The sequence below is a fragment of the Metopolophium dirhodum genome, chromosome 3 (assembly GCF_019925205.1).
Source record: "Metopolophium dirhodum isolate CAU chromosome 3, ASM1992520v1, whole genome shotgun sequence".
Classification (NCBI taxonomy): Eukaryota; Metazoa; Arthropoda; class Insecta; order Hemiptera; family Aphididae; genus Metopolophium; species Metopolophium dirhodum.
This window is the reverse complement of record NC_083562.1, coordinates 12,234,146-12,249,092: the sequence shown is the minus strand read 5'-3', so window position 1 is coordinate 12,249,092 and position 14,947 is coordinate 12,234,146. Positions and strand designations below refer to the sequence as shown.

The 14,947-nt window shown below is 29.2% G+C and overlaps 2 protein-coding genes across 4 annotated transcripts; one reads left to right on the top strand and one right to left on the bottom strand.

The window, feature by feature from the left end:
- Positions 1–162: 162 nt before the first annotated feature.
- LOC132941103 (very-long-chain (3R)-3-hydroxyacyl-CoA dehydratase hpo-8-like) lies at positions 163–4,598 on the top strand. The gene is made up of 5 exons (XM_061008987.1): positions 163–617; positions 701–818; positions 2,298–2,524; positions 2,596–2,774; positions 4,349–4,598. The coding sequence occupies exons 1-5, from the start codon at positions 529–531 to the stop codon at positions 4,438–4,440; spliced, it is 705 nt and encodes a 234-aa protein (XP_060864970.1). The 5' UTR covers positions 163–528; the 3' UTR covers positions 4,441–4,598.
- A 1,120-nt stretch (positions 4,599–5,718) lies between these two features.
- Positions 5,719–9,276, bottom strand: LOC132941102 (myotubularin-related protein 9). 3 transcript variants are annotated; one of them, XM_061008985.1, is made up of 8 exons: positions 9,071–9,276; positions 8,788–8,951; positions 8,359–8,506; positions 8,138–8,277; positions 7,606–7,731; positions 6,740–7,230; positions 6,252–6,669; positions 5,719–6,082 (listed from the first exon to the last, which is right to left on the bottom strand). In XM_061008985.1, exons 2-8 carry the CDS (start codon positions 8,932–8,934, stop codon positions 5,921–5,923), a joined length of 1,632 nt encoding a protein of 543 aa, XP_060864968.1. In that variant the 5' UTR covers positions 8,935–8,951; positions 9,071–9,276; the 3' UTR covers positions 5,719–5,920. The 3 variants fall into 3 exon arrangements, with proteins under 3 accessions (XP_060864968.1, XP_060864967.1, XP_060864969.1); XM_061008984.1 differs by having other exon boundaries at positions 8,788–8,948; XM_061008986.1 differs by lacking the exon at positions 9,071–9,276 and having other exon boundaries at positions 8,775–8,912.
- Positions 9,277–14,947: the final 5,671 nt, after the last annotated feature.

Genomic DNA, 14,947 nt, shown 5'->3' with positions numbered 1-14,947 from the left:
CGCTCATCTGTTTGCGGACGTACCTTAGGTCTTGTACCGCGTTAAAGTTGACTCAGGGGGGGTAACACTCAAACACGTCGATGCCAACTCGTCTGACTCGTGTCTCGGATGTTCGTAAATCGTATATCAGGTATTTGGGATTGATCAAGGTAGATATACCACAGAAATACAGAATAGATTAAATATACTTATCCACCTTGGGAAAGATAATATTATTATGACTTGATTTTCCACTGAAATGTACTCAGTGATAGTAGCGTAGCGATAATCGTTTAGTTCGACAGTGCGCTTAATGCCTTAATTCCTTATTTGCTCTACGCTCCGGCTCCACGCTCGTAGTTTTGTACAGTTGTCAATTTTTGTCCGTCTACGTTGTAATGACAAATCAATCGACACTGCGTTGATCTCATACGTAACGTGGTTGTCAAATTTGACTAGTTTTAAAATTTACTTAATTACTACCTAGTCTTGTTATTTTTATTTACAAAAAAATTGTTATTTTCTTAAAACATAATACCGTGTTACATAATGGCGGTGACCAAAGGAAAAACGAACAAAAAACCTAGTCTGGTAGTAAATTCGTATTTGTTCACATATAATTTCATTCAAATTTTGGGGTAATATATTACTGTCAAACAAATATTTTTCTTGCTTGAGCAACAGAATACTATAGTTTAATGGTTTTTACTTTTTTTTTCAGATGGAGTTATTTGTTATTTCAAATCGTTAATTTCTATGTGAACCCACCCAAATCTCAATCATTGTGGGATGTTGTAAAGTATACAGTTGGAATTTTCCAAAACGCTGCGTTCATTGAGGTTGGTACATACATTTTTTAACTGAAATGAAAAATAAATTGTAATTTTAGTTTAAGAAAAATAATGAGGTAATTTTTATAAGAAGTTTTTTTTGTTTTAAGAGGACGCTACACTCGTACGCTTTGTATCCGTCTTACAAATGTACAAAATAGCGATAACGGTTTTGCGTGGGACAACTTGTCTCACTCTGTATTTATAGTAGAATTACCTTAATTCCTCAACAAATAAGGAAGAACTTTATCTGTGTCGTAGCGTTTTTTTTTTTTTTGGTAACACTTACCAATAATTTCTAATAATGAAACGAAAAAAACGAAAAAAACCTAATGTTCTCAAACTGATAACTTTAATTGTATTAATATACCAAATAATAACAACGCTACGACACAGATCAAGTTCTCCCTTATGCGTTGTGGAATTTTTCTAATTGTACTATAAATTTAGAGAGAGCATAGTTGTCCTGCGCAAAAACAGTTTTTGCTATGTTGTGCATTTGTATGACGGATACAACACATGCAGGTATAATGTCATATTATTGTTAATCAGCATATAATATTATTTTTAAATTAATATACTTTGCTTTTGTCTAGGTATGAGTAGAAAATAAATATTCTTAACTTGATTTATTATTACATTTAAAATTATCAAATACAAGGATTAGATATTAATTTTAAGTTGTTAAATATATATTTTGCTGATGAAGTGATGAATAAATATTAATAAATGTAGTAAGTGTAAAATTGTTTGATATTAAGTGAGCGACATTGGGTTTGTAAGTTATTATTCATAATATTCACTATTTTAGGTCACATACAAGGTCAACAGTTCCTTGTTGGTCTATAACAAGTTTTAATTTTCATATACTAAATCATTTATACATAGATAGATACTCTGCTGATATTGCATGTAAAATGTAAAAACTATTTAACAACAGGTTTTTGTTGTTGTATTCAGTAGTACTCAAGCCAAATATTATTTTAAGAAATATATTTTAATATTTAATTATATTAATCATAAATCACTGATATTATTGGAGATAGAAATACTCTCTAGCAATAGTATAAATGTACAATATCAAAATATGCAATCCTTCATCTAGTGGTTTTGTTTTGTTTATAGGTATAAATATTCATATTCATATAATAGGTATATAATTTTTCTTAAGTAACACTTACTATCAAATATTTTTAGTCGAGAATATTGTAGTTCTGTAGTTCCTAAAATAGTAATTTATTGATCAATTTGAATATCTTACTTGTAAGTAGTAAGTAGTAACTAACAAAATTAAATATTTTACTCTTGACAAGGAAACTGATTAATCACACTTTTACTAACCAAATACTTGTTATCTATTTGATAATATTTTCAATCAAAAATTCTAGTGTAAAAGTTAAAAGATTAACTATTTTATAGGTTTTCTTTAAGTTTTGTTTGTTTAATTGTATTTTAATTATTATTAATATGGATATTATATTAATATAGATATTCAATGTAGCTACTGGTTTGGTGAAATCTAATTTGGCAGTTACTATTCAACAAGTTCTGTCTCGTGTAGCCATTGTTGCTGCTATTGCATTTATACCAGAGACATCAGACTCACCAGGTTTACCATTGGCTTTAACTGCTTGGTGCTTTGCAGAAATCACCAGATACTCATACTATGGTTTCAATATTATTGGTTATATACCTTACCTAATCATTTGGGCAAGGTAGTATTTATTATGTTGGTCTTATTAATGGGTTTATTAAAGAATTGTACATTGATAATGTAATTTTTCAGGTATACTTTCTTCTATGTTCTGTATCCAGTTGGTGTTACTGGAGAATTATTAGTATACTGGACGTCATTAGGATATGTTGGAAGAACCAAAATGTGGAGTATCGAAATGCCTAATAAATTAAATATTTCATTTAGTCTATGGTCTGCAATTGCAATGGTTATGCTGATTTATATACCATGTAAGTTCATTACTCTATAAAGAATCTTCATTAAAATGTTATTTCCTATCCAAACAAATTAATCTTAGTAAATAAAAATTGACAAGGATGGCCAAGTAAAAATTTCAAGCCAGAAAATGTTTGTCCAGGCTATATTTTTTCCCCGAGTAACTTGAAAGTTACCTTTTATGACATTTTGAAAGGGAAAGTGATTATGATAATAGGTCAGGTCACCAGGAATTATTAGGTATCCTGGTGGGTTAAGCCGTCTACATATTGTTTCCATATAAGAAGCGCCGAATCTGTACCTCTGGTAGCTTAAATAGAATTGCCTTAAAAATTTGGCGGACGGTGCCAGATGGTAAAATAATGGATTAAACTACCTTATATTTCTGCAATAATTTTATTAAACACAGGAATTTCATTAAATTCTTCATCTTATCAGCTTACCGGAACATTTCTGTCTTTGATAGGTCTCGCCATCTATATCTCTTGTTGTAAGTCAACACAAAGGTCAGATTCTGGTCTAACTCTTTCAAACTGCTGGTTTTTACATCGATCCACTATGTTCTGGGTCTTCCTAGAGGTCTTGTTTTGTTTATATTTCCAACAAGTACTTTTATTTATTAGTTGCTCATCTAATCTCTAAGTGTGTCAGAACCACTAGATGTTTATTCCTAATAAATGCTAAGATATTTTGTCTGTAGTACAATTTCTGTAATTCCTCGTTTCTTTTTCTTTCATATGTCTTTGTTACTTGGTTGAATCGTAGCCCATAGATTTTCCGGAGTATTATTCTCTCAAATATCATTGGCTTTCTCTCATCTCCTTTTGTCAAAGACCACTTCTCGCATGCTTATATTATTATTGGGCGCCAAGTAGCTATGATAAAGGCATGTTTTTAATGTACATGAGAGTATAATCCTTTTAAAAAGAGAATATACTGCTTTCGCGCATGTCGAGAACCATGTGATCACGCTAACAATGGGAAATTGGTGGGATGACCGCCAGATGTAAATTGGTCGTTGACCGGTTTATTCTCTTTTGTAAAGGAGTATAGTTTTGATCGTCACATAAATTGACTATGCATACGGAAATGAAACTTCTAAAATCAAAACTACTCTTATGGACATCAAAAATATATATATTATATAATAACACCTGTTCCCACTCGTAATTCTATCATACGCTTCTTGGTACATATTATTCTTATTAATGACATTTACTCCTAAGTATTAAGAGGAGTTATACACCACTTCAAATTTCATATTGCTAACAAAAATGATTGTTTGCTTTCTGATGTTCCTCGACATCATCATATACTTAGTTTTATTTTCGTTTATACATAATCCCACTGACTTGATTGCTTTAAGTAGTTTCTCAGTTACTTATACATAATTATTAATTAGTAAAGCCCATTTCTCAGATATTTGAAGGGGTGGGTCAATCAAACTATTTGAACTGCCACAGTTTTAATTTTATTTGGCACCAATGACCAGTATTTAATAAACACGGTTTAAAAATAATTTATATTATGTTAACATCCAGTAATTTAAAATTAATAATTTATGAGTGATTTAAAAAATTTTTTTTAGTGTTCCCTCAAATGTACATGCATATGGTATACCAAAGGAAGAAAACACTTGGAAGCCCAGAAACAAAAAAAATACAAAAAAAAGTTCAATGATTAATTATTTGTATATTATACAACTGGGTTCTGGGTATTATGTTATTTTTTGTAAATTGTTGCCGTGTCTTTGCCAATTTTTTTATAGACTGTGTTATAAATTATATAATATTATATAATTTAATTATTACAAATAATAAAACATTATTCATTATTTAGGTGTGATGACATTATTTTTTGTGTTCCTATAATATTTAATTCTTTTTAAGAAGAATATAAAATATACAATTTTAATAATTACTTATTATAAAATATACATGAATTATATTATAATAACTATAAACAATATTGCATTACTTTCTTAAAAGAATGCAACTGTAATGTAGTTCAACAAATAAAATAATTATAATGTTAAGTTATTTTTAAAATATGTTGGCTACATTAATTAGTACAAATGTTTAAAAGGAAGTTACACCCACATCTTACAAATTCATAACAGCAAATTGTACCCTCTGAATAATCTAATTTAACTCTGGTATGTTTAATATAAGAGTGAATTAACCCTATTAGAAGTAAGAGTATTATGTATACAAATATTTCCGATAAGAATACCAGGAAGGTGATACTTGATAGTTTAAATTTGGTTTACGTTAGTAATTGTCAAGGGAAGGTTTGTGTGAAAGGAAATTTTTGGGAAATCTATTTCTAGTACAATTTAAAATACCTACTCAAGCAATTCAAAGTACTCGACCCTTTTTTTGAATACTTGGCATTTGTTGAGTACTCAAATTTGTCTCATACTCAGCATTTGTTAAGTTTAAATTTTTTTAACATTTGACATTTGTCGAGTATCCATATTTAAAACTCGACTCGAAATTAAAAATCAATACTCGTCCAACACTAGGCCACTTAGATCTGTATTTTTTATCCTGTATAACTAATGATTGAACGTAAGTATTATATTTTATTACTGATAATTATAATGTTTTAATTAATAAAGGTATACAATTTTTTTAATTACATTTTTATAATATGCACCTTTATTAAATATATAACAATTATTACGAATTAGTCGTCTAGCTATCTGTAATTAATATATCAAAAAAGCTTAAAATTTAGTTATAGCAAAATCAAAGAAAAAGTAAATTATAATTTGAATACCTAAAATAGAAAGATAATTGTGATAAACGTAGACAAACATTTTTTGTTGTTATAAGTAATCGTAAGCAATTTGTACTAAATACAAAAAAAAAAAATATTTTAAAATAGAAATTAATGTTACCAATCTATTATTTGACTGTAAATATAAAAATTGTGACCTTTGTTCTTTAACACTAATGTAGGTTATCAAGTTATTTATTTTCAGGCAAATTGGTACAATATAGTTTCAATGGAAATAAATAATAATATACATAGTTATGGATATATTATATAGTTTCTACAGTTGATTTACAAATTAAATGGCATAAAAAAAGAATAACATATCATTAAATAATCGTTTGATACCTGTATGAATAATATAGACAATATATTTAATTAATTATGTAGATTTGTTACCAGAATCTTGAGTCTCGTTGCGTAATTTTGTAGCTAAGACTTTTAATTCCTTGTTCCGCTTTATTAAATCATCAATTGATTTTTTATACTTCTTTTGATGTGTTTGATCAATAGACCATCTTAAGTACATATCTCGCCACAATTCCTAAAAATTTGGTTTGAATGCACAGTTACAATACAATTTTAACATAGTTTTAATCTAAAATACTTATTGTAACAAAAGTAAACTATAAATTAAAAGAAGTAATTATCAAAAGTAATATTTTGCAAATTATGATCAACAATAATATGGCATTAAATAAAAATATACTTACTATACTAAATGGAGCAACAGAAGGCCAAATCACATTATTTGTATGTAGGTATAGAGGATTAATAATTTCATCAATTTTTTGATCAAAGTGCGACCATAAATTTGGTTTTCCATATTGATTATTTTTTCGATCAGATTCACAATTACCATAAAATGTACTAAAATCTGAACAGTATGAATGATCAACTAGTAATGATAAAAAATTTGTTGAAAACTCAAAACAGCATGGAAATTGATTGTGTATTTGCCATGTACAGTCTAGAAATAATAAAAAAGTGGCGCCTGATCCATGATGGAAAACTTTTGATGAAGATGACGAAGATACTTTTGAACGAGCTGCATTATAACAACCACTTTTATGGCGAGTTTCGAATGGGTGTCCAGCTTGAAGCCATTCTCTCTCAATTAGTGATTCAAATCTAAAAATGTTTTTCAAAATTATTATACAATACAAATAATTTGTATTAAAATAATATTACAAATTCTTACCCTACAATTGTTCGACATTCTGGATTTAATATCAATTGAGTTAATGATATTAAAACCAATGTCGCATCTGTGCTCTCTGATCCATGTACCAATACTGAAGCTCGCTCTTTATTTAAACATTGTGCAACTAAACAAGCTGCATTTAATGTATCTTTGACGTGGGACAACCATTCACTACCATTTAATTTGTTAAGCCATCGCTCTATAGTACATGTTGTATCATTACAAGCTTCAACTATTTTTGACAAGCTGTCCAATAAAACATTATGGCGTTCAAGAGCTGAATTTACTCGTCTCCACTGAGGATAGTGAGCTTCCATTTCAAATCCACCTCCACGAGCTTTAGCATTTGTAGCATTAGCAACACTGCGGGTATCAATAATATACCCTCTCTTTCCAGGACCAAGTACAGAGTTTATAACACGTTCATCTTGTTTACAACGTTTAGAACTTGAACCAACTAAAGGCTGACTGCTTCTCATTAACACACTCTATAAATTATATAAATTTGTTTAGTTTTTTTAGACAGTTAACATTAATATTATATTAAAAATATTTTTTTGTTGGTGAAATTGTTTTTGTAGGTAGTCATTTGGTATGGAGGCAGCAAAAAGTTATCTAAATAATCTGATGTTGTTAAATTGTTTTACAACGCGCTAGCAATTGTGGGGTTTGAAAACTGGTTAGATAATTTTGAAAGAGTTCGGTTTTTTTGTATTATCTACTGACCATGATCCGTCAAGTATTTTAGGGGAGAGAACAAAGGTTAGAAAAATGTGGATAGAGATGATATGTTGTAGTTAGAGTATGATTGGATTCTAAACTTTGAAGTTTTTGATATAAAATATATAGCATAAAAAACTTACGCCTTTTTCATGACGATAGCTCAAAACTGGAAATCGTCCATTTTGCCTAAACTTAGCAGAAGCAATCAACATCGTATCATCAACATTAGATGGAACAACAGTCAATTCTGGGTAGGTACCACAAACCTAAAAAATTATCAATTTGTGTTTAAAAATGTATTACTTATGAGTAGGGCTAGGATTTAAATGCAGTACATGAATTTAATTTTTAAAAATATTTTAAATTCTACATTAAATAGTTTTTATATAATATTAATGGTAAGAAACTTAATTATTAAGTACCTATTTTACCATCAGTTTTGAAATTGTTTATATAAATTTTACACTAAAATGGCATGTGCAAAATATAAAATTCTGTGATTACATGGCCAATCCTCATCATACTAATGATTAATAATGAACCCATGAACAACCACAGTCAACAAGCTTATTAAGATAAAATCTTATCTTTTACTCATATTACATGACCATGTCAGTTAATAAATTGTATTTTTATGACAAATAAAACAGTATTTATAATAAAAAAACATACCCTATAAGATTTATTGACTTGAGATATTCTCCACATCGAATCACCAGCAACTAGTTTTTCACATTGAGATTGCACATCAAACAGTGAACGATATTCATTACTTTTATTTGAAAACATATGGTGTAGGTAATCTGCTTCATCTAACAATTGCACAAAACATTTAAAAAAAAATTACCAATTTGTATTAATGTTGTAGGATCATATTTTGTTATTTTATCAACCTGTCATTATGAGTGATTCAATAGAAGCAGCAACAGAGGTAGCTTGTTCAATATACGGCATATCAAAAACAATAATTCTAAAGTCCTTACACTTTAAAGTAATTGTATTTAGTTTTTTCTCCACAATGTCAATATTACGGTTCAAAATCTAAAAAATATTAGAATAAATATTGTAATTTTTTCAACTAAAACACTAGTTGTCATTAAATCAAAAATAGTTATTACTTATTATAATATGATGTTTTTTTATTTTCAATAATATTTATAAAAAATTGTTAACACTCACTTAATGTAAAGTAAACAATTACAACTAATACAACTATAAGAACTGAAAATGTAAAATTAGGAAATATTGGAAATTATAAATTTTCTAACATACTTATTTTTACTAATTGAAATTAAAATATTGAACCAACTTTGATTATTTACCCATAGTTCAACGTCCTCAGATCTTGATGAAAATATTAAATGATGACCAGTAATGACTAGTGTTCCAGTACTAGTGTTGGATAAGTGTGGACCTCTCATAGTCACGCCGTTCAACTTCGGTATTCTAATTTTGTCAGCAAACTCCATTTTAAGATCATTTCCTGCTGATCAAACAAAGATTTTAAATAACCGTGTGCTTTTCACAAAATCACTATCAAATAAATTGTTGAATGACTTCTTTTTTTTTTTGGTTTTTTAGCATTATTATGATTGTTGTTGTTACCTGCTTTCCGTAATGCTATCTGAGGCAGACTTTTATTGTAAACGATCACATAAAAGCCATTAAAACTATTGGTGTAGGTGGGTAACGTTAATATTTTTTGTTCTAATGCATATTGTTCGAAATTCTACAAGCTCTACAAGTGTTTTTAATGATTTGATTTCGCCCTTTTTTCCACAGGCACCAGGCATAACTGTTATCATCGATATTGAACATCCAATCCGTTTTATCACCAGACATTGGCGATATCAGCCATAGATTATCAACCAAATAATGTCTATTATCTATGATATCAGCAACCAGGGTCTGGTCAAATTCTGTGGTCTGGTTACCGGGCACTGTATTTTTAATTCCTCAACTGGACGGTCTGGACGGCTATATAGACATTGATTGCCAGTGCCCGTTCTCTACTCTCTTATCATAGAACAATAGAAGTTTAGAAGTATTTGTACTTTAAACTTCAAGTTTCAATTCAGTTTTGTATCTAAGTGAATTAATTCATGTGATCACTATTCACTATTAAGTTCATTAAATTGAACCGATTCTCTGAATCAATTCAATTATTCAAAAATTATTTTAACGTAACAAAAATTAGGTACATTATATTTTATAATAATATCTATATTTCACACATGTTATGAAAAGTGAAGCCAAATATTATTTTTAATTTACCCACTGGCATCCACGACCCACCCACCCACCATAAGCACCATCCATCATTAATCATCTATTCATCTTAAATTCCCAACATGTTTCTTTATTACTTTATGAATTAATTATATAAGTATATAACATTAACATAACTTATACCAGTAAACCAGTCCACCATAAACACACCAAACTACCTCCAAATTATTTTGAGGGGGCAAGTCCCGTCTGCTCACGAGGATATGTGCGGCCATAGACCTATAAACTAGTTAATAGGTCTATGTGTGCGGCATGTGCCAATGTGCCACTACAAAAGGTTAGGTTACTTTTTGTAAATAGCAAATCTTCGTTAGTTACGTAGGTAGTAGGTAAAGGACAATCGATTCATTATTTATTTATTAACCTTGACCAAAGTGCATTTGGGGCGGGGAGCTTGAAGGGAATTAGCCCCTCCAAAAATTTGTATTTTAATTTAAGTATTCATTAGTTATCTAATCTGTATAATTTAGCGAACGTTTTTAAGAAATTACTTTCCAAAGTTTGAACAACGATTTATTATTCATATTATTATGTTTTCCACAGTAGATAACGGATCTACGCCCAGAGTACCAGAACATAATATTAATATCGTCGAGTCTGTCCGTCCATCCGTTAATTACCAGTAAATAGTTAACAAATTTTGCGGTTGTGGTATTAAGATATATATTTACAGTGGCGGATCCAGGGGTGCAAAGGGGAAATTTGCACCCCCCTCAATAGCCGTAGTTTACCTATGTTTTACACCGTGTTATGCCTATACGTTGATACTCAAAAATTATTTACTATCTCCACGTTTGTAAGCAATAAAAAATCAATGGATTTATTATACTTCAAAGTTTAAATATTATATTATTATATTGTTATATTTAATACTTTAAATCTTCTACGATAAGGAAAAAATGCAATTAATATATATTTATTAGATAACATTTTTTCCTCGAATCATTGCACGGAGTACAATTATAGTACATTTATTGCTCGTTTCTCTTGTTTTATAATATGCTGAAGTCTTCGAGCATATACGATATATATGATCTAAAGTTGATGTATTGTCCACACTTTCGCATTTTCCAGGTTACAAAAATAACCCAATAGGCAATAATGAAGATGGATTTTTATTAATCCACCTTGCATATAATATTATTTCTTAAATTAGGTATGTTTACAGGAACAGGAATTATCATAATTTTTTTTTTTCAAACCAGTCATAGGTAGCAGTGTAGCATTTTTTTATGAACATAATATTACATAACAATTATTTTGTTTCTATGCCATACAACGAGTAAAAGACTTGTGTGTAAAAACGAACAATTAAATGGTTAGGTTAGGTTAATGGTTTCGATTTTGGTGAACAAATGTTTTTGCTCCTATGTATAGTTTTTTACCCAGTTAGGTAATGTTATGGCTATTATTAGGCCAGTTATGTTGATATACCTAAACTGTTTTTTCACTGTCTGGTATTTTAATTAGTATTATCATTTATTTTAAATACCTAGATATTAGCATTTAAAATTAATGGTATAATAATTAAAGCGGGTCAATCGTTACCGAAGTTTGCTTACCAAAGTTACCAGATAGCGAATATACGTTCTCCACGCATAACAAAAATATTTATATAGGTAATACTTTTGTTACCAGACTTTAAGCAGTATAACTATTGATGACAATTCATCGTAATATATATAATTAAATGTAGATGATAATTTTAATTATTTTATAAAACAAATTAGAAAAATAGTATGGACCGTACTATATTTACTCCCCAGAAATTGTTTGAAGTTTTTAAAAATGGCATAATATATTGTCAATTTTTAAGCGAAATGAAACGAAAAAGGAAAAGTTAAGTTTGTAAAAAAATAAATTTCGGACATAAAAGTTTGAAAAAATTAGGGGAAACTATATAAATTGTTTATTTTTTGAGTAGGTAATTATGAAGATTATTTTATTGTTAAACTGTACGTTCTATGACCAAAGATATAAAAATTAAACTTATTAAATGTGAAATGTCGCGTATTTGCGTTAAACAATAAGCAATGGGTACTTGAAGACAATCTGAAAAAATGTGTAAAATATATTGATTTAAAAATTATTGTAAAATTATTGAAATGACCTAACCTAACTAATATCTGCGTAAACCTATAGTCGTTTTCATGGAATCAGAAATTTGAATATTTAAAAAAAATCGTAAGTATATCTTAGAGTGTTAAATAGTTCAAAACGTGGCAGTAGAATATAGATGACGCTGCCGTTATCGTCCGGACGGGACACGTTGGCGAATACAATAAAAGTTGGTTTTATAAACTCATCATTCTCCACCATCACAGGAATTTTTATGAGAGGGCATAGCCGCATAGGTATACAAATAGTAATGATATCTGTATTAACTTTTATTCCAGTTAAATAAATTTTCCAAGGTCTGGAAAAATGAGCAAGCAAAATCATGAATAATATAATATTATATATTCAGAAATATTATTCCATTACTATCAGACAATAAATAAGTTCAACATTTTTATGGTCTAGGAATTTATTTGTTTATTTTAAGATGATAAATTTATATTATTTGAATATTTAAAACTAAAGTGTTATTTGATATTTTTAACTAATACATATTAAATATGTTGTGAATTGTGATATTTAAAAATTAATTAATGATAAAAAAGTAAAAATAAGTAATTTTATAATATTAAAAGCCGTTAATTTTAAAATGGAACAGATTAAGATAGAAAAATAGTGAAAGTTTATAGTTTAAACTTATGAAGTAGGTACTAATTATAATTATATAAATAATTAAATTATTTACATTTCTCTAAAATACGTGCTTATTGGACTTAATTCTACAAAAATAAGATAATGCAAAATACAATTATATAGTAGATACCTATATTATCTATATAGATTTACTTTTGGCCATACATATCTACACAAAGTGGGGCTTGGACTTCGTGGCATAACTCTCTCTCCCTCAAAACATTAGTGACCCGTTATTTGGGGACTGGGCTTACAACAATTATTCACCAGGGTGGCAGGACCTAAGCTCACCAAGTCTCAAATGCTATTTGCATCGACGCACCGTTACGTTTTGTGATGATATGTATTATGTGTATTTGCGATGTCGGGAAATTAGATTGGTTATTTTTGATTAATTTTCAGTGCCTTGCAATTTATAAATTACCTAAGGCCACTCAAATTGTAATGGTAACTGTATACATAGTACATATGCCACTGCGCATAATCGAATAGTTAAAAAATATCGATTAAGAGAAATGCAAGAGTTATCGATGGGATGACGATATTGCAAACATCGTGATTATAGATGATGATGAATCCTGTAGGTATATATATTAAACGCTGCTGCAGCACGATTCCAATGTTTCGATTAGGTATAGTTAGTTATAACTTATAAGGTACCTATTACCTATAACACGACCTACCTATATAATATAGGTACACTATATATATTATACACCATATGACTACTTAACTTAACTACGTACTGAGCCTGCACTCGCAAAACGTTTCCGGTCAAACTCATTATAATAATGATAATAATAATATATTTTGTAGGTATAACGAGAGTACCTTGCACGAGCTTGTGTGTATGTATAAAATGTATATTACACGCGAAATTCAATATAATACGACTAACGAAAATGAAAAAGCCATGACATTACTTTTGTGCGATTGTCGGTTAGTAGTTACTACGAACTATAGCGCAAGCGCGTTTACTGATTGACCTATTTCGGAATATATACCGGTTTATATTCATTATTATAATTTTTTTACTATAGAACTAAAGCTCGAAACTCGAAAGCGTCGGCAATGCGTGTAAATCTTTACGAGGTTTAACGGGAAGATGACATTTCAGCAATAGACAATATAGATAATATACGTCAAGAAATGGTTCAGTTAGTTTAGTACCTAAGTACCTACACGCGTTCAAAATCAAAATCTCATAAACCCATGTATATAAACAAACAGTCCAAAATATTTTTCATCGAACGCGATCCACCTAAATGTTCTGAACAAATTAATATATAGTATTTTAAATTTTAAACCACACGGCTCACTATAATCGCAGCTCACTGTATCAAGTATCGTTACCGTGCAGGGATTATACCTTAAAGAAACACTTATTTTATAGATAAACTAGATGACACGGCAATACGTTGCTATTGCTAGGTTTTTGTGATTATGCGAGTAGTAAATTATCAAATATGTAATTTACCTTCGGTAGATCTCGGGCCCACCGTCGTGCGCACGTAAGTGTATAGTTTAACTCTAAAGTATCAAAGTTATACAATCAATTAATATAAAATCCTAACCTAACCTAACCGTAGGTAGTAAAATCCGATTACTAAAAAAACCAAACATACGTATGTATAGATAAAGAAGAAAAATATAAAAGTAAATTAAGAAAAAAAAAACAATGCAAAAAATCTGTACATCGAAACCGTGGTTTGAACTCGAGTCCCCTGTTTATAACCCTTGTAAGAGAATCCACCGTGTCGGACCTCTTTTTTACCATATTTCGTGACAAAATGTACTGTGTAGCCTATTTGTGAAGAGTTATCATCATTATATAGAGGGTAATTTGTCTATAATGCTAACTAGATAATAATTATATAACGCTATACAACATAAATATGTAAATTATATACTATACAGAAATAAAAAGAATAATAACTTTGGCTATAAGCAAGACTTTTTCAAGAAACAAAACCTACTTAACGAGCAAACACTTATAATTTAGAAGTTTAGAACCAGGCAATTATTTATTAAAACTTTCTTTTGGAGCATAACACTGTACGGAAGTGAGTCTTTGAATCTAACCCTAGGTTCAAAAATCAGATAAGCAGGACAGAAAGGAAATCAAATCAAGAAGTGCAAATGTTAAACATAGTGCAAGACTGCAAGAGTACAAGAGCGAAGATTGATCATTAAAATGATAGGAACAAGAACAACAACACTTATTTAACAAACTATTTGTGTTCCAATTATTTATTTTAAACATAATGGAAGGGAAAATAAATGCTAAAAAAGAAATAGGACGACCGACACATACAATCTTACCAGAAACCTGAAAAAGAAATTATCTCTGCCAAACTTTGAGTCGATGAAAGGATAACAAGAAAATATAATATTAAATGCAGCTATAAGGCAAAGCATTTAGATAAAAAAAATAATAATAAA